This window comes from Aedes aegypti, chromosome 2, assembly GCF_002204515.2.
Source record: "Aedes aegypti strain LVP_AGWG chromosome 2, AaegL5.0 Primary Assembly, whole genome shotgun sequence".
NCBI classification, from domain to species: domain Eukaryota; kingdom Metazoa; phylum Arthropoda; class Insecta; order Diptera; family Culicidae; genus Aedes; species Aedes aegypti.
In genome coordinates, this window is record NC_035108.1 from 291,505,352 (window position 1) to 291,529,131 (window position 23,780).

General features: G+C 36.5%; 1 protein-coding gene across 1 annotated transcript; it reads right to left on the reverse strand.

Annotated features, from left to right (window-relative positions):
* Positions 1 to 1,986: 1,986 nt before the first annotated feature.
* Positions 1,987 to 18,851, reverse strand: LOC5569185 (DDB1- and CUL4-associated factor 11). The gene is made up of 8 exons (XM_001652718.2): positions 18,210 to 18,851; positions 18,044 to 18,131; positions 10,168 to 10,585; positions 3,447 to 3,730; positions 3,130 to 3,376; positions 2,908 to 3,063; positions 2,733 to 2,839; positions 1,987 to 2,651 (listed from the first exon to the last, which is right to left on the reverse strand). Exons 1-8 carry the CDS (start codon positions 18,377 to 18,379, stop codon positions 2,466 to 2,468), a joined length of 1,656 nt encoding a protein of 551 aa, XP_001652768.1. The 5' UTR covers positions 18,380 to 18,851; the 3' UTR covers positions 1,987 to 2,465.
* Positions 18,852 to 23,780: the final 4,929 nt, after the last annotated feature.

Sequence of the window (23,780 nt, forward strand, 5' to 3'; positions counted from 1 at the left end):
TATTTATGCATGCTGTTTCAAAGAATTATAATATATATTTTTAAAACAAGTACTGGTATCCTAACTATCGATTCCAGTTGATAGATTGCCAAAAGATTTATTCTGAATGGATATATAATTTTTTCAAAAAATCGAAAGTCGGTTTTCTGTTTTGGGGTAACTTTGATAATGGAGTATAAATCGAACAAAATTGAATGCATTACGGAACATTTGTAGGGTGTCGCATACCTCTATGCGTTTAACGCTATAAGGAAATTTCTGACTTAGATTACAAAAATGGTCCCAGTTTTTAAAAATGGTTTTCGCTCAGAGATTTGAGACCGAATTCATGGTCTGCTACAACTAGGCTTTCAAAAATAAGTAACGAACTCATTATGACTTCATCAAATAGTGATCATAGAACATATTGTTTGTAAGCGTTTCAAAAATGCTAAAATCTCACAAATTTTAAATATTTGCATAAAAATCCTCAAATGTACTTGATTTCAATGAAAATAGCTTTGACATGAGGTGTCATACTAATACTTTTTACTTTTGCATTTGTTTTGCTTAACTGATTAACATAAACCTTGTTATTTCGTTTAATATGTTGTGAGTCTCACACTATCAAAGTTACCCGCATTATCAAAGTTACCCCGTTTTACGGTACTGGTAAGTTTTTGAAAAATGGATGCATCCAGAAGCATTTGATGGCAAATTTGGAATTTGAGAAGATTCATGACAAATATTCGCTCGATTTATTTTACTTGTCTCGTTTGTTTGGCAGACACGAGCGCCGTAGGGCATAACAGAGCCGAAATCTCTTCTTTTTTTACATTATTTACATTTTATAATTTGTATTTATTTTATAAAACTATGTTAGTTTGTGGAAGTTTCGAGATTAGATAATACATTTATTCAACAGAAAAGGAAAGGATTTTTCGGGATTTTAATTGTACTTTTATAATGGTATTTAAGCTACTTAGATTACTAAGCTGATGAAGCTTGATGGGACAGGATGCCCAAATCTGTAACGAAACTAAACAGAAACGGTTTGTGGGAGACCCGGCGAGAAGAGGACAATTTGAAGTTAGAAAAGGAAGACAGGGAACGAACGACAACCAAACTCGGATATTGATACGCTTCAAAAACAGGTAGATCAAATTCATATATTCCAAATCAAGGCCCGCCAACACTTCCCTAACAGGTTTCTGCTGTTTTCCTCGTATCCGGAGAGTTTCAGTCAGTTCAGATCTGATCTGACATACGACATGTTCGATATTCTGGTAAGGTAGGCCAAGCCGCAAACAGAGATTGCTTTCTGAGAGCCCAATACGGTGGGTATGCGCGTTAAACGAATAATCATTGGACCTAATCCGACACATGCCACGAATGAAAACACGGCTCATGCACAACCCCTTAAAACTTAAACCACGTTTTTTTTCGACACCTGTGGAAATATGGAATGCAGCCATCTACTCATTTTTCCGTCTCTCCATTTCTGGTTTCGGCAAAGCAGATCCGGAAAAGGTCACACAGAAGGAGTCTGAATTTCTCCCACCAGGGATACGGAAAAAATCTGACTCAGGTTTTTAAGTCGTTTTTTGAAATAACGCGGTTTTTACGCGGTACTAACGTTTTAAAAATGGGTTTTCACTTAGAGATGATAGAAAAATGTTATGGCAAATTAAATCTCATTTATAATAAATGACTCATGCCAAATGACCCAGACCTCAGCACGTGCACCTCGAAAAAAACACAATGTTATGATGCTGGTGCTACCTGAGGATGTAACTGCTCTTAAGTTACCTAGGTAACTGTACTGTCAATCGACTCTTTTTGCCCGTTAATTTTCTAAATAACGTGAAACTCAAATTCAAAATACTAGAAATTATCATAAAGCACAGATTTTTGTCTGACTCCCTCCTCCCAAAAAGTCCACGTGGGTCATGAGCGGCCCCAAGAAGTATTCTCTATATATAACTGAAAAGAAAAATATACGTCTAGTTCTCTTCCATGTCCTTATCATTTATGTAACGTAATTTCATTTACATATCAATGTTAGTTAACCTATAAACGGTAGGGGTATAATTTATGTAATTCCAAAAGAGCAGGTCAAAAAGTTATTTGAAGAAAGCTTTAGAGCGAGTCTTACATAATCAAATTTAAACTCGGACAGTCCATAATTGAAGGCAATAACATATCAGTATTACGTACCTAATATTTATACAATTCTTATACCCAGCAATAAAACCATGCATGTGTAGGTACCGCTTAGAATCACACATGTCTTTATTAAGCCGAAACTGGATGACTCCTCCATATTCAAGAATAAAATCATAGATATTGGTTCAACTATCGAGTCGATCGCAAGAAAAATTGGCTTATTTCAAAGCGGTATTTTTTCACCACTGAGCAACTTAATTCCACATGACTACAAATGATTGTTGTTTGAGATAGTATTGCTGTTTCCTACCGGATGCACTCTACTCGTAATTGGCTTGTGCCCTTCCCCGTTCGGCTATTCTGCGTGAACGACGCAACGGCGGGCTGTTGATTTCACTTTCATCGTCACTGTCCACCATTCGACGGGTTCTGGACGCATATGGACAAGTCTTCTTTTTTGCATTGTCCGCGCATTGGTAGGTCTGGAGGTTTACATGGAAGTCCCACTGAAATAAGAAAATAGTGTCGATTACGTCCAACAATGGCTTTTGAACGCTTTCTCAGGGCGTGCAGAAACAACAACTTACCGAACAGGTTAGTACTTCTGGCCTATGCGGATGCCAAGCGACATCACGAACTGTATCTCTGTGACTTTCGATTGCTTGTACAATTTTCCCGGTAAGAGCGTCATAAACTGAAAAAAGAGATTTTTTAGAACATAATCAGGACTTTTGACCAGATAGTAGGTAAAACTAAACTTACTTATAAGACGACCTGTGCCGCAGCCTGTATAAATGTAACGCTGTCCAGTGGTCGCAGCCGGAGAAAATTTGGCTCTGATCAGACTCTTTTGTACTCTATGTCCTCTGTAGGTCATCACGCTAGTGTCGCCGTCGATCGACTTTGTTGGGTTATAGACTATCGATATAGAAAGAACAATTAGTATAGCTTAGTGTATAGTGACAAATCTAAATCTCAACGCACATTTTTTGGGAACATCGTCCCATCGGTAGTCCCAGTGGCCATAACTAACTTGGTCTTTGATTCTTGACTCAGCATCAGCAGGAGAAAACACTCGCAGATCCCATAGTTTGATGCTTTGGTCTTTAGAGTTAGAAATGATGTAGCGTCCATCATTACGCGAGTCAATATAAGTGATGCCATCAAAGTGTCCAATTAGCGCCCCGACGGATTCTGGGTTTGCTTCGTTTAAGCAGCGTTGATCCCAAACCTAGTTCAATAAAACAATATTTATTGACTGTTACCTTAATTCAACACTTACAGAACATGAATCAACTTACTCTTATCAGTCCATTATCGGTTCCACTGAAGAAGATGTTCGACGTTTCATCCAGAAATCCAACAGCATTCACATGATGCTTCTCTTGAGCAACAGGAACCATCAAAACGCGTCGATTTGCCACCAAATCGTATGTATATAAGCAACCGTCGTTTGCTCCTGCCAGGATTTGCTTACCGCAGTTAGAGTATGCAACAGTGAATACACCGAATTTTGGGCAAAGTGGCCGAAGAAACAGACAGTTTATATCATCCGATTCCATGTTGCGCATGCGAGAGACGAACACTAGAATCAAATATCAATTAATTAGGATGCTTCCTGAATGATTATCTAAAGCGCATTGCCTAGTTACAAGGATTGTTTAACATCAGTAGTAGACGAGAAGCGGTCGAGTACACACGCTTTTGTGGTTTGCTCCGTTCGGTCAATTACAAAAAAGTAGATTGCCAGTGGTCAAGGTCACTAGTGCTATCGCTTATACAATACACGGATTTGAACAAAGGATGGATCGAGTGCAGAAGAAAAACACAATTGGATTTGAATTCGGAAAGAATAGAGCTATGCCCTCGGTGAAGGATGCCATAACTTTTGTGGCAAAGGATTTGAAAATCAAGGAGACAGATGTTCATACGGTATACCGAGATCCAACGGAAAACACGTTTTATGTTAAGTTCATTGACGAAGAAGTGCTGAAAGAAATGACGCAACGTTTGCGTGCAACGGAAACATTCAAATATGGTGATGGCACAACGGCTCAAGTCCACGTGGTACCAGCTGATGGGTTCTTCCGTTATGTGAGAGTTTTCAACCTCCCGCCGGAGGTCGGTGATACGGAGATCGCGAATGTAATGGCAAAATTTGGTTCAGTGCGGCAGGTGGTGCGAGAGAAACTGCCTGCAGATCTTGGGTTCAATGCGTACAGTGGAACACGTGGGGTACATATGGAGGTTAAGTCGGAAATTCCGTCAGCATTGTACATTGGACACTTTAAGTGTCGTATTTTTTATGAAGGACTACGCAATCGATGCTTCGTCTGCAAAGAGGAAGGGCACGTCAAGGCTGACTGCCCAAAGCGTTCCTCAGTGCAGCACAGAATTGGAAACTAGCAAAAGGACAACGTGACCGCTCACGAAACATCGTTTGCAGATGTCATTAAGGGTATCACACCGGTACCTACGGATTCGGGTAACCAAAAAGAGAACCAGGTGGATGAAATGCCGGCTTTGGATAAGCAAATGGAACTAGGTGAATCTTCAGGAGGTTCGAAAAGCATCATCCAGCGAATGAAAGAGATGGATATATCGCCGCTTCGAACGCTCGAAGTTGCAAGTGAAGGTCTCAGCACTCAGACCAGACAAGGTAGAACCATGCAGAAGAGACGAGGTAACGATAGTGATAAGGAGTCGCCTGAGTTCGACGCTCACAAAAGTGTGGTGAAGGATGTCCCGAATCAAACGAGGAAGTAGAGTAGGTCATCTTCAGGGCATAGTAAGCGGAATTCAAAATCAAAGTAATGATGGTATACAGTAGAATTGTAGCCAGCATTAATCTTAATGCTATACCGTGACATGCTCTATTACCGTGAGGTTAAAAAAAAATTAAGTTTCAATCGATCAGATAAAAATAACGTATGATTATTTTCAAGTCTCTTATGTTTTATATAGTAGACCGTTTTATATACTTTGCATAAAAAATATGATTTGAATCATTTTGAAAATTTTAACCATAGTTACAGTTGATGTTGTTAAACATACCAGTGTTCCAAATACCGTGCATCTGACCCCGACTGCTGAGTCACATTTTGAAACATCTCTCAATTGAACGAACGAAGCGCATCAAAAATAAAACTTTTGTATCGAAGAACGTATTGAGGTTTGCATGATTGATTCGGGAAATAAAATATATATTTCACTTCGCCATTTTGGAATTATAACTGAAACACGGTATTTGGAACACATAAGCAACCGTGCCCTAATACCGTGTATTGGCACCAGGCGATTACATTCTAACATTATTTTTGCTTGTTTGTGTGTGCAACTTTAGTTCAAGTTTGTCATGGCTTTCTAAATACTACTTAATGTGCTAACGTTTGTGACAATCATTTAGAAAAATAAATAATATAATATGCTAGAAATCCACATAATTCCCAAATACACGGTATTAGGCAACACACGGAATTAGAGCAGGTCACGGTACAGACAAGAGTTAAGCTTTCGTTGTTCAAAGACTACATAGTTAACAGCAACGCAGACATTATTTTCTGTCAGGAAGTAGCCTTTCGAAATTTTTCTTTCATCTATTCACACATTGCGATCGTTAACATTGGGAACAATCAAGGAACAGCTATACTAATACGAAGGGGGCTAGATTACAGCGATGTAATCTGTGATCCTAGTGGAAGGATAATCTCGGTTAAAATTAATAATATCAATTACGTCAATATTTACGGCCACGCAGGGAACCAATACAAAAAGGAAAGAGAAAAGTTATTTTCAGAAGATATTGCAATTCACTTCAATAAGTTAGGAGTTTGTCATCACTAAGTTGGTGGCGACTTCAATTGTATTTTAGATGCAAATGATACAAAAGGTTCAACTAAAAATTACTGTAACAGCTTGAAAACATTGGTAACAAACTTAGATTTGAAAGACGTTGGAAAAGCTACCAGAGTTACAAGTTTTACAGTTTTACAAAAGTAAAAGTATAGAATTCAACCGTAGTATGACCGAAAGAAAATCTGAGCTGTATAAGACGTTAGTAGAGCTTTCGAATTTACAAAATGAAAATGAAGACGTTAGTACTGAAATGAACTTTACAAAAGCTTTGATATTCAAAATTGAAAACGAAAAATTGAAAAACATGGAAACAAAACTATCCGCGAATAGAATAATGAAAAACGAAAAAGTTAATATTTATCAGATTATAGCCAGACACAAAAGCTCGAAAAGCAGAACGATTGTAGAACTACATGATGGAAGTAACACTATTAGAGGAACGAACGAATTGAAAATATACATTTTTGAACATTTTTCCGGTAATTTTGCTAGACAAACTGACGATGAAACTGAAGACCGCTGTGACATGCTCGAATACGTAACCAAGAAGTTAGGAGATAATGATGCTGGGGGCTTGATACGTGAAATCGGTGAAGATGAGCTGAAACATGTGGTTTTTAGCTGTACAAAGAAAAAGACACCTGGTCCAGACGGTATAAGTTATGAGTTCTATGCAAAACACTTCGATTTGTTAAAAAATGATATGTTGGAACTTTTCAATGGATTATTGCATGGCGATGTTATTCCTCCTTCCGAATTTTGTGAAGGATATATAACATTACTACCAAAATCAGGTTGATCAAAAAACATCTCAGGCTTTCGACCCATTAGCCTTCTCAATTGCGATTACATAATTTTCGCAAAAATCATTGCTAGTCGCATACAGCAGGTGATAGGAAAGGTAGTAGGTGAAGGACAAACAGCATGCGTTGCCAGCAAATCCTGCATAGAAAATCTCGATCAGTTAAGAACTATGATAGCGAAAGGGAATGGATCGAAGAGATTTAAAGCTGCAATTTTTAGTTTGGACATGGAAAAAGCTTTCGACAATGTTTACCATGGTAGATTATGGCAAGTTTTAGAAGGATACAATTTCCCGTTTCGTTTAATAGATTGTTTGAAGAATTTGTACCGTCATGCCTCTTCAAGTGTGCTGTTCAATGGCCACTTGACAAATAAGTTCAAAATTGAAAAATCTGTTCGGCAAGGTTGCCCGCTATCTATGATATTATTTGTTCTGTATCTGGAGCCGTTTCTAAGAAAAGTTTATCAATCAGTGACAGGAATTTTAATTGACGGAAATTTCATTAAAATTTTTGCTTATGCGGATGATGTTACGATTATCATTCGTTCAGATTCAGAATTTGATACTGTATTGAGCATAGCTGATGATTATAAAAGAAAGTTTGAAATCCGATTGAATCTTCAGAAATCAGCTTTTACGAGAATTAATAATATTGCATTAGGTCCACAGAAGATAAAGGAAGAAAAGCAATTAAAAATTTTAGGAGTAACTTTTGCGCAAAATTTGATAGAATTTACTAAAGTTAATTACAGTCGGTTGATCAATAGTTGCAAATGTGCACTGGGTGCTTTAGGAGTTAGAAATCTTAATTTTGTTCAAAAATCTTGGATAATCAACTCGTATATTTTGAGTAAACTTTGGTATGTTGGCCAACTTTTACCACCGGATAAAGACCATATAGAGGAATTAAGAAAACTTGTCATTCGTTATTTTTGGGGCTCTCAGATTTTCAAGGTGGATGCTCGACAATTGTACTTTGCCTTCGGGAAAGGTGGTATGGCACTAATTTGCGTAGAAGAGAAGTTGAAAGCCTTATTTATTAAACAAGTTTTTTACGGTATTAGTAGTTCTATTAGAAAAAATGATCATTTCCTTTTTTTTTTGTCCATACACAAATTGTCTCGAGTTACTCACGATTGGATTAATATCGCCATGCAATATAAAGCCATAGACTATTTAAATACGGTTTCATTAATATACGATTCTTTAATAGCAAAACAAGAACATGTCCTAAAAATTCAGTTGAAATTTCCAAATTATGATTGGCAAAATGTCTGGGAAAATTGTAGTATGAATTTTTTTAGTCCAGAAGCTAAATCAGTGTTATATGTAATTTTGAATGACATTTTTCCAAATAATGAAAAATTGTGCAAATATAAAATAAGAGGTCAGTCAGAAAACAAATGTGAAATATGTAGTAAACTTGATACTAATATACATAGGATGAAAGAGTGTATATATTCTAGAGAAATATGGAATTGGATTGAAAAAGTAGTGAGGAAACAGATAAAAGTTAACTTTAGCAGTGCTACTGAGATTATAGGAATCAATATAGGAGAAGGTAGGAAAGACCTAAAAGCAGCTCTTTGGCTAATAGTAGAAGGAATCGCATATACAACAAAGCACTATAAAAACGCTTCGTTATACGTTTTTCAACACATGTTAAGAAATCAAAGGTGGAATCAGTTTCAAATTGAGTTTTAGATGTTCCTAACCTTTGCCAATTTCATACCTGTGTGTAATTAGTAAGGTACCGTGAGGCAAGTGGGTAACGAAAATCGTATACCGTAAAATGGGGCGAATAGAAACACTTTCCGACATGTTTGAATGTGTACAACTTAAACCGTGTAGATAAAAACCATTTTTATTACTCTCAAATATGGGTCCCGTCTTCCTTAGCTGAGACCCCAATAGCCGTTAAAAAAAACAAATATTATTTCGTACAAATATTTGTAAAAATGTTGTATGTTTCTTTTCACCCCGCAATGGGGCGAATAGAAACACTGTTCAGTGAATATCAATATATTTTCCGTTTAAATGGAAAAATAAACACTTGTTCGAGTGCATCTTGAAGAAATATCATAACGAATTAACCTAGTGAAGAAAAAAATTGAAATTATTAAAAACAATTTCAATTTTTGATCATGTTGCAAATTGTCAAAAATGGCGGATGTTTCAAGCTATCAAAAACGGTTGAGATTTCAATATTTTCTTCTTATTTTGTTTAAGCAAAATGTTGCAAAATTTATTATTTGAAAATAGTCGGTCGATACTCTGTTACTATTAAACTAATGGAAAAAATATATTTCAGTAGGTTTTTTAAGTTTATCTTTACATAATAGACGCATTTCTACCTGTAGGTCACTTTGTTTCTATTCGCCCCACTTTTTCTATTCACCCCGTTTTACGGTAGTTAAGGTTTTCGACAATAGCGATAAGCGCATTATTTCAAATTTTGTCACTTATCTTGACATGTTTTATGGTCAAACCACATCTACAACAGCAATAAAAGAGGCTGTACTGTAACATAGACACTTCTTTGAAATATTGTTAAATGTTTGACCTAAGCGGTAATTGGAACACACCTAAATGCTTACTGAGCCGCTGACGAGGTCTTGTGGTTTTAATGTAAAGAATTATTTAAACAAATCAAAATAATGTCAGATGGCTTCATTGTTGATGTTATTAGACGATATCCGTGTGAAAAAGATTGCATTTTTACACGAAAAATCCGTTTTTACACTAGTGAGCGGTAATAGGGGCATTAGCGGCTACTGGTGCACCGATGGTATTTGTTAAACAATTTCTCAATAAAATACTTGTACCGTAAGGACGCCATTCACCGCCCATTTAACAGCATTTCAACACGTTAAATTCTGTAAAAAATCGTTTTTTTATATTTTCCGCAACTTTTTGCGCTAGACGTAAGATAAAACATTTGTTTTAGCAAGAAATTTTTTTTTTAAATTAAACCGTGGCAGCTAAGAAGCATTTTTCGATCTGCCATAATAAAATCATTGTTCAACTCATGTCTACCGCCTTAAACAGCCTATTTTTTTTCTAAATAGTATATAATATAAAATCATATGAATTCCATTCTAATACAATCCGTTTTGGTATACCTACTAATATATGCTGATGACTTTTATTCAATGTATAGCTTAAAAGCCAATATCACATGTTGATATGGAATTCTATTATATAAATAACTTGTTGAGTCCACTTTAAACTTGATAGATTTTGTTTAAATTTCTACTGTAGCTTCTGGGGATCCAAATGTGAAAATTTGTTAGGTAGGTATACCTTATTTTTGACGCAGTCTTAATTTATTTATATACAAAACGAGACACCACAGTACTTACAAGCATCGTTCCACGTCGAGTAGACAAAGTGCTCTCCGTCGGGACTGAAATCGATATCCAACACGGACCAAGAAACATTTTTCGCTTCGATCTGGTTCACCAAAGGATACCGACTGGTGGTTGCATCGAACACTCGAATTTTGCTGTCCTGGCTGGCGGTGATAAACTGGGTACCGTCGCGAGAAAACGTTCCACAAAACACTTTGGAGTTGCAGTTGTAGACGTGTTTCTCCGTTCGGTTCGGCAGAAAGAGGTTGTTGATTTTGCATTTGTCACTCTGCACAAATGGGCCACCTTTGGTTCCCAATCCACTCTGCCGCTGGGCAAGCATATTGAGCACGGAAAATTTTTCCGAAGGACTACTGGCGTCTGCTCCATATCCGGATGCTTGTTTGATGCTTTGATAAATCGCACTTTTCTATAATGAGGAAAAGAAAGAACATCAATATTACTTGAAGAAACATCTGCAAATTATTTGTATACGATACGATAGACAGCATTGTAAAATTTTGAAATGCACGCAGAGAAAACAATTTCAATAATAAATGAATTCTGAATGGATTGAACAAATATATGTATTGTTTGTCGACAATCGGTTTTTATTGTTTGAAACAGCACTTTGAATTCGATTCCCTGGCCGAGATCACAGGGTTTGACGGTGCTAAAGTAGAAATTTCACAATAACAATATCCGCCTGTAAAACATATCCCCTTACCACAGACAAACAGACGTCACACTCTCATCATTGGCCATCGACAACCTTTTTAACGGTCGGTTAAAAAATATGGTAGGTGGCCGATCCACCACCCGCAGCGCTCGCATCGTTTTTGTTCGTGTTTGACGTTTGCACACTACCGCCATCTGTTGGCCTATCGGCCAAACACACCGATTTTAGCATTGGGCGTACATGTCCTCGTGACTATGATTTTGATCGATATTTGTTCTAAGTGTTACGTCTGTTTGTCTGTGCCCTTACCAACAATTTGGCACACTTTTAACGGTTTATGATTTATCATGAAACGACTGCTTTCATGCGGAAGATCTTTCAATTTGTTTCGGCATATTATCCGGTTCTCTTTGAAGGTCTCAGTAGTTGGTTATAAACCAGTGATGGTTGTTGGTTGATGTTTCAATTCGTTTACACGAGCTTGTACTAATCAGTAATGTTGGTTAAGTTTCGAAGCCAACGTGTGATCAATCGTTTTATAATGCAGCGTAAGAATGGGTGTCTGATGGAACTCTGCGTTACACTTGTCGTTATGAAATAAGCGATTTCTTTTTATTTTGAAGTCCAGCAGCAGCAGCTTCTTGAAAAAGTATCGGCCACCATTTTGACATTTGAGTTCAACAGGGAATGAACGCGATGACCAAATGAATTTAAGTGCCTACGTGATTTTCAAGTAAGTGCGATTGGTCGCTCCAGTAACAATCACCGGGTCTAATTATTAGTAATTATTACCTTAGTCAGGTGAATAGAAGGCCAAATGAATGCGGAATGATATATGTGATTTTTAACGTAGCAACGACGTTTGGATTATTTTGATTGGTGATGAAATTTTGAAAATGACATTTGAAGTGATTGTGATAATAATAATAATGGGGACGGACCTGGTGTAGTGGTTAGAACACTCGCCTCTAACGCCGAGGACCTGGGATCGAATCCCATCCCCGACATAGTCACTTATGACGTAAAAAGTTATAGTGACGACTTCCTTCGGAAGGGAAGTAAAGCCGTTGGTCCCGAGATGAACTAGCCCAGGGCTAAAAATCTCGTTAATAAAGTCATGGTGTTAGATTACAAAACATGTGATTAACCCTCTAATACCCAAATTTTTATTTTCGATCTAAATATCATTTTAAGTTTTCTAAAATCGTTCTAAACACGTTTTGGGCAATGATTTATTTTTATTCGCAAATCTATGGATTTCGGTTTTTGATTTTTATAATTTTTATTTTTGAACATCCCTACCCTTTTTTATTTTTTCTTGAAGCCTCTTCTAGTTACTGATTTTTGGCAATAATAAAAATTCAAATTTTTACAGTAATTTTAAAAATATTGAATTTTTAATATTTTTCTAGAAATATTTTTATTTTCCGTGTATTTAACGGAAAAACAGGTTTGAAATTATTTGAATACCACCAAGCTCTTCTTTTGTGATAAATTGATCGTAGAAAAATATAAAAGGTACGATTTCTTATATCACACGTTAAATGAACCCCGGGCATTTGTAGGTTATATAAGAATACAATTTTTCAAACAATTTTCAAAAATATAAAAAAGTTTCAAAAGTCATAAAAAACTTTTCCTATATGCGTGTTATGAGTCAAGGTTTTAGCCAAAAATAAAATCATTATTATTTCCGAGCTACGAAAAAATACACAAAATTCCAAAGTGTACCCCGTCTTAAGGCGGGGTTGGGTATTAGAGGGTTAAGTGATGTAGATAATAGTGACATTGTGGTGGCTGGATATGAAGGTGATAATAATGTTGGTGTACCGATAATAATCACCAGTGAATAGTGATATAAAGTAATTAACGATTATAAAGTGATGAAAGTGAGAAAAAACTACCTTTCCCATCTTCTACTGTAAGGATGATACGGTCAAAATTTGATCAAGGGAAAATGCGTGTAAATTGGTGAAATCGTTTAAAAACCAAATGATATTTTTTTTTCAAATTCAAACAGTATAAAATTCATGAAAAATATTCAGTTAATCTTCCACTTTTCCAAATCCGAATTGCCGGACCTTTCGCTTGACCCCTGCCATCAGATTTTGTACAGTCACGTTGTCCACCTTCCTCAGAACGCCAGTTTGCCTTAAACTCCTTCTTGTCACTAGCAGTTTTTTGGTTCCGCTTGACAATAGCCCAATATTTCTAAATTGGGCGGAGTTCTGGCGTGTTGGGAGGATTCTGGTCCTTGGGGATCACCCGCACCGTTGTTGGCGGCGTACCGCTCCATGGCCTTTTTACCGTGATGGCAATATGCCAAATCCGGCCAAAACAGTACGGAACAACCGTGTTTCTTCAGGAGAGGCAGCCAACGTTTATTCAAACACTCTTTCACGTAAATTTCTTGGTTAACAGTCCCGGTTGCTATGAAAATGATGCTTTTCAAGTCACATGTAAACGTTCTCTTGATTGAGAATATTACTGAGTAATTTGATTTTCTATTGAACTACTTCTTCTTTCTGGCGTTACGTCCCCACTGGGACAGAGCCTGCTTCTCAGCTTAGTGTTCTTATGAGCACTTCCACAGTTATTAACTGAGAGCTTACTTTGCCAATGATCATTTTTACATGCGTATATCGTGTGGCAGGTACGAAGATACTCTATGCCCTGGGATGTCGAGAAAATTTCCAACCTGAAAAGATCCACGACCCTCAGCTTGGTCTTGCTGAATAGCTGCGCGTTTACCGCTACGGCTATCTGGGCCCCTTCTATTGGACTAGTAAGTCCATAATTAAAATTTTGCGCGCTTTCAAACTGCTTAGCGAGTTTTTGAGCTTTTTCGCTATTAGTTAGTAACAGGGATGGGAAAAGTACTGGAGCAAACATTAACCGCCTCTACATTTATATCTTTCTACACGACCATCAAAATCCAAAGCAAACCATGACGGTTCAAAACAAAAAATGTCACGGCTCTTCAAAAAATGTAATCTTCTTCTTCCTAACGTTTTTCAACCCCGAATGCGAAATGACTCGAGCACAGTGGTGACACGATTTTTGCGGTTTTCGGGGTTTTGCATTTTTGCTCGATAAAGGCAGTATGAAATTGAACTTGTTTATATGTATCGTAACGGAATGATTGTGGTCTTTCTGTTAGAGCTAATAGATTTCAATTAGTTGAAAACACAAGCGAAATATTAGCGATTGAATGATTTAACACTTTTTTCAATCATTCAGCTTGGAATGGCTGCCCGAAAATGGTCATAGTGGAGAGACAAAAACAGTCAAGCAGTGTGTGAACCGTTGGCAGCGCAACGCCTGATGGTATTGATGCTGCTGCTGCTTTGTGTTTTGGTGGAATGGCAGAATCGATGAACTGTGGTGAATTGTGGTCACAGTTCCCAAGACTGGTTAGTAATAATTTGTTTTCATCTTTCAATGCCGGTATTGGCTTTTGAGGTTTTCTCAAAACTTTAGATGATTTCCAAAAGGGCCCTGGCTCTAAGCCTGTAATTGAGAAATATTATTTTCAAAATTTTTTTTCCCTAATTGTGAAAAACGTTTCTTGATTTCTTTCTGCAAATCCTGCCATATAATTTCCATAGCAGGATCGCGAGTGCGTAATGTATAAGTGCTGGTGATCTTCTTTTTTAGGCAACAATGACGCCTGCCGAGTCAGAATGCAGACCAATGAGGGAAAGGGGGAGGAATTGATGATGTATGAAACTGGGTCCCCCCACGGTAGATGTCTACGCCAGTTCATGCGGAAAGGGTGAAAAGGTGCGGTAATTATTATGGCAGAAAGGCTTGCTGTTTGGTAAGGAAAGGCGTGCTATAATGATGGAAGGATGGAATCTTAGAGAAACGGTTTTTGTTTTGTCCGTCCGGTTTCTAGCAAATGCTATGAACTATGATAGATCAACTGTGATATATTAAGAATGGAAGAAAGAAGCAAGTGAAAGATACAACTATAAAGTACGAGAAAGGGATGGGCCTGGGATTGAATCCATGACCTTCTGCTTATGAAGCAGAAGCGGTAGCCATTAGACCACCAACCCCGTTGAACTGAAACAAAAAAAAAAATAAAATCACAAAAATTCGTACAAATTCAAAACATATTATTGAAAACGAAGAAAGATCTGCTTTAGATACACAGCTAAATTAGACCATATTTTACAAAACATCAGCATCTTTTCATAAATGTCGTCAAAAATTAAACAAAAAGTTGCCCAAGAATACCCAAAGGACTTTGGAATTTATTTTTAAATCAAAGATCTTACCATGAATTCATTGAGGATATCACAAGAATTTCGCTAAAAATGGCTGAAAATCGCTTTAAATCTGCAGAAATACAAACGAAAATCTCTTCAGTACTTTGTAATAGATCACGGACTAAACAAGTTGGTAATCCAAGAATTCAAGAATCAGTATCGATATTTCCAGGACACCACAACCAAACAATAATTCTTAATAAGTCAGTTCAGAATTCCATTATAAAACCACTTAGATCTTTTCCAGAAATATTTTAGCTTAGCTTTTTACAAAACGTTAGTAATTTTCTTAGAATTTCAAGAAAATCAGCCGAGGAAATTATCTTGTTAGCAATTCATCTTTTGGTGATTTTCCAAAAAAAAAAATCACGTAATTGGTCAATCGAAGCGATACGATTTCCTTTATTTCTCATCTAATCTGAATCTAAATGACCATGAATCTAAAAATGGATCTATCAAGGACCTCATATAAAATTACTATGGGCATTCTTCTGATTTTTTTTCCAAGTGTTTATCTCAATAGTGTTCCACAAAATCTCTTTGAAGTCTGATATTGAGCAGACTTTAGAAATTCACAAAGCATCCACAAGAAATCCATAGAAACTGTAAGTAAAATCTGACCAGAGAACCAAAAATTGAATTAAAAAAAAATACTAGAAACCGTAAACTATTGCTATAGCAACTCACAAAAAGTAAGTCATAAAGCAAAGTGCAAATTAATAGGCAGCCGTGCATGCCCCGCCAAAATTTTCTAGTTAGATGAACACCTTGCCTTTCATATTGTTTATGCAACGCGCACTTGTAAATTCGATTCATTACGGTATAAAGTGTATGCATCCGGTAGTAGTGTTGATACTGAGAACATTTTTCAAGCAATGTTGCTGCTATTTCCAAAAACGGTGAACTTTCGTGTGTGCCGTTCAGTGTGTGAGCCCGAGTTCAGTCGGAAAAAGTGACTATAGCTTATGGACAAGAAGTTTCGGTCTTAGCGTCTGCATACATACAATACACAAGGCTACGAGAAACGAAACATGCTGTATTTGCTGACCACCGAGAAGCTACCGTTGATTGTGAAAACGCAACATGCAAGCATTGCTCGTAACAGCGGAATGCAATCCGGGAGTATAAAAACAACAAATGTTGGTACACTACATTTGGTGAGATCGTTTTAAATACTCAATATTATAGTTTTTGGTCAAATTGCGCACATAATGAATTCATGGGGAACAGGTTCTGTACAGCGGGTTCCTATATAGCGGGTTTGGGGCAAAATAAATTTTCTTCTCGTTTCAGAGAGCGATCAAAGGCGCTTAAACCAAGGCTCTAGAGCCAGGACATGAGGAAGAAATGCCTATGTCCCATCCCAGGAGAACAACAATGGAGTGTGCATTAACTTTTTTAGCAACGCCACTCCCAACGATTTTACCTCTAACCCTGAATTGAAACGGTTGGTACGGTTGTCCCCGTTTCTTCTTTCTTGAATTGAAATTTTTTTTGTCTATCAGTTTATTCATGCGTGAATAACCTATTCGTCATGATTTTTTCAATTGCCTTCAACCCCAAAGTCTGCACAGTGGGCCTGGCCATTTTAATATTTGTATCATATCGCCGATATTCTGCAAATATTAATACTGACAAGAAAATATCTTAAATAGGGGGATTCGGGGCATAATGAACACCCAGGGCGAAATGGACACCTCCTCAATCTCTGAGAATATGTATACTTCATCAAAAGTTCATACACTGCATGAAATCTGTGTTGCATGTAAAATGTTTGACGGTAAAAAAAAGTTTACGTTTTGCTTCAATTGTCCTTTGAAATTTGACTTTAAGTTTTTCTCTGCTTCTAATTGGCGTATATTGGTGGGAGAATCTAATTTTTGAGCAAAATAACGATTCCAGAAAGGTTCTTTTTAGCTCTTATGGTTGAGGGAGAGCCCTTTTACACATCGGAACGACTCACAGACATTAAATATTTTGGAATCATTAAATTTAATGCAAGTGTTCATTTTCCCCGATACCTTTTTACCAGCCTTGTTTTGGACCTAATATTCTATCTCACATTGCAGACATATGATATGATTTTTATTACCATGAATGAATGTAGCACGTCGTACTAATATCAAACTTGAAAACTAGCCGGGAGTGATTTGAAAAAAATGTCATTGTATGGCCTTAAAAGAAACATTTGCTTGATGTGTCCATTATGCCCCGAATTCCCCTACTTAAGGTATTTCCAGGATGCTTTTCAATATTGGCTGTGCAAGCGCTTAGATTAGATTAGATGCAACGCGCACTTGTAAATTCAACTAGTAAGCTTACTAAAACCGACCTATAATATGTATTAGATTGTACAGTTGTACTTGTACTTTCATTATGCAACAGGAAATTACAAGATACAATATTAATTTTATTAGCAATATTTTTTATTGTGCTACAAGGATTTAAATGGTTTTTTAAACAAAAAAAAAATGTTTTCTGAAATTAACGTTTAAGAATCCGTCATCGTCATCATCGAACTTTCAAAAGCAGTTTTTTCGTTCAAAATCGAAAAAAAAAATGAATACACGTTCACTCGGGTGCAGAGCTACTTAGGCACTTCCCTGATTCACTTTGGCATGGGGGTTTGCAATAAAAAGCACTTCAATACGACGCATATTGTGCCCAAATTTGAGCTCAGTAGCTTTCAAGAAACCCCACTGCCGAAGTGAAGCAAAAATGCCAAGAATAGGATCAGGCTCCCTATGTATCGGTTGGGGAATAGAATACAGTGGACAAATTTTTTTGTTCAATTCTAAAATCAATGACGGATTTATGAAAGACATCTACTCCTAATCTTATCTTCCAGTATATCCTTAGAGGTATTCCCATAAATACCAACTAAGCTTAACTGCCTTTCGTTTATCAATCCACCTATACATTTTTTGCGCTTTACCTTTAATTGATCCAAGTTCGGTCGCTTTTTGATTACGGGTAGAGCCATCGAGGGGAAATGATCATTATTGAGAATTTGTATCTCGCCACTGTTGATAAAAAACAATACAAAAAAAAAATTTAGAAATTGTTGTCCTTGAACAACCAGAACGTTATCATGTAGCTACCTGCTGATTAGTTGTCGTAAAATGGAAACCAGATGATTTTCATGTGTTGTTTCCTCCCCTTCCAGCGGGTCATCGAACAGATCCTCCTCCTCGATAATATCAACATCTTCCTCGAATTCGACGTCGCTCATGTTCGCTAGGGCACGACTCCTGAGGACAATATTGCCCATAAAACCACTGAAGACCCCTTGAAGAAGGGTGATTGCGGGTTACAAGAAACGATATCCTGCTGGCCGGCACAATCCCAATAATTTCAAAGTATTATTGTTTCACTCCACTCCAAATGGATCAAGGAAACATGGAAATAATCTCAAACTTTAATGAGCTTTTCAAGATCACACGAGTGCTATCCTTGTTCCGCGTCCAGAGTTACAAATAGAATTTAGCTGTGCTATTCACGCCGTCTTCTTGTTTTCTACGCAACTATAATAAATCCTAGCCGTTTTTGATTTAGCCTTCTTGCAGTAATGTCGATAATAATTCCGCTTTACAATACTATTTTTGAAATGTCGCGACGATCACCAAATCAACAACATTTATTTTTACGAATTAAATAACGGGTTTTCAGAAGTTTCCCGATTTTATTCTGATCGCGATTATTGAACTGAAGAAACGAAAAACAACAATGACGATGTCAGGGGTAAACTACGATGAAGACGCAACAGGTTTTTTTTTGTAGATAAATAATATGAATACCAATCACAATCAAACAAGGTTTTAAGCAAGAGATTATTTAAATTATGTGCTGTATATTATCAGTAATGTTCTGCAAATTTTTAAAGGGATTTTTCATAAATAAATCATTCTTTTCAAGATTGGTAGTATCATCGATTCCGCCCAAATGGTTATTTGCTCTAGAAAAACAGTCAAGCTCTGTCGTGACAGCAACAAGCGCAACAACTCGATGACGTTTGTTTCACTTTCCAAAACTGTTCCTTACAATCAGTACGCAGCCATCTCAGATGGCTCAGACACACCGAACGAAATGTTCCACCATGAATTGAATAATGTTTTGCCACATCAAAGCCCCACACGGGAAAAAAATCTGTGGTAAAATTAACTATTTTAGCTGACTACGCCCATTCTTGTAACTACCATTGAGCTCTCACTAAGCGGTGTCACGAACACCTACGCAAATTTGCTGATTGTAAATACTGCCGTTTGATTTTGCTGGGAACAACTGATCTTTGTTTATATTTTCAACCAGCATTCTTGAAATAATGTTGGTGACATGTAACGTGTATGTACACGAGCGCAGAAACCACTATGGAAATTTAGACCAATTTACTATGTTTGCGGTACACTCCACCACATTACTGGTACATTTGACAGAAATAATTTACAACAAACTGATTCCGACTACAAACATGGTAAAATCAAGCGCATTTATGGTCTGCTGCAAATTGCCGGTGCCAGCGCTTAAGTTAACCCCCTAAAATGGTAGTTTTTATCGCACAATTATTTTGCGTGCAGAGAATTTTTCTAAAAAGCTTGTTGGAGCATGTTGTTACAGAGCAAACGAATGGATATACACGTTATTTAACAATGCTTCGATGAAGAAAAGATCCTTATACTCTATCTCCCAGTGGAGATAGTTTTCATTAGAGTGCCTGTAAACAAGAAGAGTGACGTCATGTTCCAGTTTTGACAGGTCTCCTGCTCGATTGGAACGCGGATTTGTATGGAAATGACAGTTCACCGCTGTTCCAATTTTGACATTAACGCCACTCTTATCTAAATCCACTCTGGTTTTCATCATAGTTCCATTCATTTGCTTAGAAACAAGGAGCTACACACTCGGTTACCAATGGCTTTTAGGGCAAGATCACACGTTTGTGTGAGAATTTTGGAATTAGACATTGCACTGAATTAACGTTCAACGCTCCGTCATCGTAATCATCGTCATCATCAAAACTTCAAAAGCAGTTTTCCTGTTCAAAACTAAAATTTATTCGATGAAAATGTGTTCACTGTATTTCGGTTGAAGAATAGAATACAGTGAACACGCTTTCCTGTGATTATTTTTATTTTGAAGGAAAAACCTGGTTTTGAAAATTTCGAAATTAATGACGAATCCTGCCCCCTTAAGGGAACTTTACAGTGCATTTTGTTACAAAGCAAAGCCATGCTTATAATAGAATACGAGAATTCTCGTATAACTTATGACCTTGCCCTAAAAGCCATTGATAATCGAGCGTGTAGCTCGTCGTTTTAAAGCAGATATTATAAGGATATTCCGAAAAAAATTCTAATCACTGAAAACAGCTTTGAAGTGAAAATTACTACAATAGGGGTTACAATTGACAGACTCGCACCAACGATTTTTAACCGAAGTGATTTCATGATTACTATAACAAGATGTGTTGTAGTTTTTACTATTATGACAGAATTTTGTCGACCCCATTAAACATTTTGACAGTTAACAGCCGACTAAATTGGTGGAAAAATCGGTCGATTGTTGCACCGACGCTTATGGAAGTTTAACACAGCGATCAACTGACTAATCACCAGATTAAATCGGGTGGCCGACGAAATCTGGTGTTTAGTAGGTCAACTTGTTTGGATTTTACTTAAAATACCGATTTATCCACCTATTTAGTAGGATTACGTTGGCCCACCCTATCAAATCGGGTGATATTCGGTTGATCCCTGTGTTAATCTTCCATAAGCGTCGGTGCAACAATCGACCGATTTTTCAACAAATTTAGTCGGCTGTTGAACTGTCAAATGTTTAATGGGGGAGGTTGTTGGCTTCACTAATGAATACTATATTACTATGGACCGATTCACGAGTTCACTAATTTGACGTTTGAGCGGTGCCAAATTCATTGGTTACCATGGCCACGTAAATAACACGGCACCGCTCAAACGTCAAATAGTGAACCCGTGCATAGGTCCATTGTTTAGTTAAATATACAAAAAAAAACTCTGTTATTTGAACTATGTTGATGAAACTGCTGCATAGTTCATGGCATTCAAAACTGCTGCACTTTGAAAAAAATCTTCAATGCTGTGTCATTGAAAACTATTTACAGTGGCCCAATTTCATATTCGTACAGAATACTGTTTTCACATCAAGTTAGTAAAAAACTATTAAATGATGTATTGAGTTTAAAATACTTTATCCACATTGAAGGTTATAGCTGTCATCTATTATTTGCCAATCAAAAAATGTTTCCATTTACATTCATCTTTGGATTAATGGAAAAGTATTGAATTTATGTCTAAAATTCACCCAATAAGGCAATCCATGAGACAGCTGCGATCAGCTGGTTTTTTTGTTTACCAAGAGCTTTTGACGTTTCGCGATCGGAGTGACCGTTCGATTACAAAGGAAAATGTAAAGCTCCGGCAACACTCACATGCTTTGTTTACGCATTCGTTTCGGTTGCATTCACACTTTTAGCTGTCAGTCCTATCGCGGAAAGTCCTCATGGATAGCCTTATTCCATATTCGTACACCTACCAAAATTTAAACGCAGAACATTGAAAACTAAATTTCAAAGCTCTATTTGATGGCTGAAGTGCTGTATTATGATGTTCAGATGTAGTGAAGTACATTTGGACAATTTATTAGCTGACATGTATGAAATTCAGGTAAAATTATGATAAATGACAATTTTACAATACTTGTTTTTAATTATGAATCGTGGTTTACGGCTAACCAGTGGAAGTTTAACAACTACCGAAAAGCTAAACATTACATATAATTTACAATAGGGTCCTAAAGCCCTGTCCCAATTTCAGTGCCAAACACTTAAGTTAAGGCCAAAAACACATGTTTACTTAATTTTTTAATGTTTTTCATGTGTTTAGGTACAACAACACATTTTTTTTATATTTTTATAAATTTTGTCACACCCCTTGGGTTAAACTCAAATGTTTGGTGTATTTTGTTTTCCGTGTCCCTTCCGAAATGTCAGATAGGAACAACCCCAGTGTTAAAACTAAAACCCCTGTGGTATTTTCGTAGACTAAGCGAACGTCAAACATGATCTCAAGTGTCAATGTTCATTTATGGATCCAATTTTGAAATTGAAGTTTTAATATGATATATCCGTTATTTGAGCGAGATAAATTGCAAAAGTAGTTGCAGTAACATGCTCTTTCCTGTTATTAAATGAAAACAAGATTTCATTAAACATTTTAGGACCCTATTGGATTAGATGGACAAATTGATGTGAAGATTTGCGAAAAAGTTACACGTCTTCTCAGTGAGAATCGAACTCACGACTCCCCGATCTCTAGCTACGCTATACATACCTCCACATAATTGATGTTATCGCAACATTCAATTATCTTTGAATTAATATTCAAATTATATTCAAAATAGCACCCTGTTTTGCAATTTATTGATTTTATAAGAAAAATACAAAATAACTTGAATGGGCAGAGAGCATTGATATACTATTTAATAGAATATATCCTGTTGTTTTCATCATTTTAAAAAACGTTTGTGTTGCGGTTATGGCAAATTTATTTATTCTTTAAATCTCTATAATCATGTTTGGTAGTGAAATGTAAATTAAACATAATAATTTTGTAATTTTTTTTAATGCCAAACATCGGTCATGGAATAATTCTCAAAGTAATTCCAACGGCAGAATTTTATTTGATGAGTGCTCTTCAGGATATTTCTCAATTCAATACCCTGATAGCCCTACATGTTTTCCTCTTCTAGAAATCCATCTACGATTGACTTGGTCTTAACCGACTCTAGTCATCTTTGTAGCCAATTAGTTACTCATGCTGATTTTGATTCTGATCATGTCCCTGTTACATTTCAAATATCCCAAGAAGCGATTCTAAATCCTATCAGCTCCACTTTCAATTATTTACGAGTCGACTGGAATATATATGAAACGTATGTTGACTCTAATCTTGATGTTAACATTTCTTTAGAAACTAAACTTGATATTGATAATGCTCTTAAAACTTTAACAAATTCCATTGTTGAAGCCAGAAGCATTGCAATTCCAAAATGTGAAGTAAAATTTGAATCCGTGATTATAGACGATGATCTTAAACTCTTGATCCGTCTTAAAAACGTGAGGAGAAGGCAATTTCAACGCACTCGCGATCCTGCTATGAAAATTATATTGCAGAATTTGCAGAAAGAAATCAAAAAGCGTTTTGCTCAATTAAGAAACAAAAATTTTGAAAATAAAATTTCTCAATTGGACCCTGGCTCTAAGCCCTTTTGGAAACTATCTAAAATCTTGAAAAAACCTCAGAGCCTATACCGGCATTGAAAGAGGAAAACAAATTATTACTAACTAATTGCGAAAAAGCTCAAAAACTTGCTATGCAGTTTGAAAGTTCGCACAATTTGAATTTAGGACTTACTAGTCCAATTGAAAATGAAGTTACTCAGGAGTTCGAAAATATTCTCAATCAAGAGAACGTTTTCGAAAATGCCTGGGAGACTGATTTGGAAGAAGTGAGAACTATTATTAAAAAATTCAAAAATATGAAAGCTCCTGGCGATGATGGAATTTTCTACATCCTCATCAAGAAACTTCCAGAAATTAGCTTATCATTTCTAGTTGATATATTTAACAAATGTTTTCA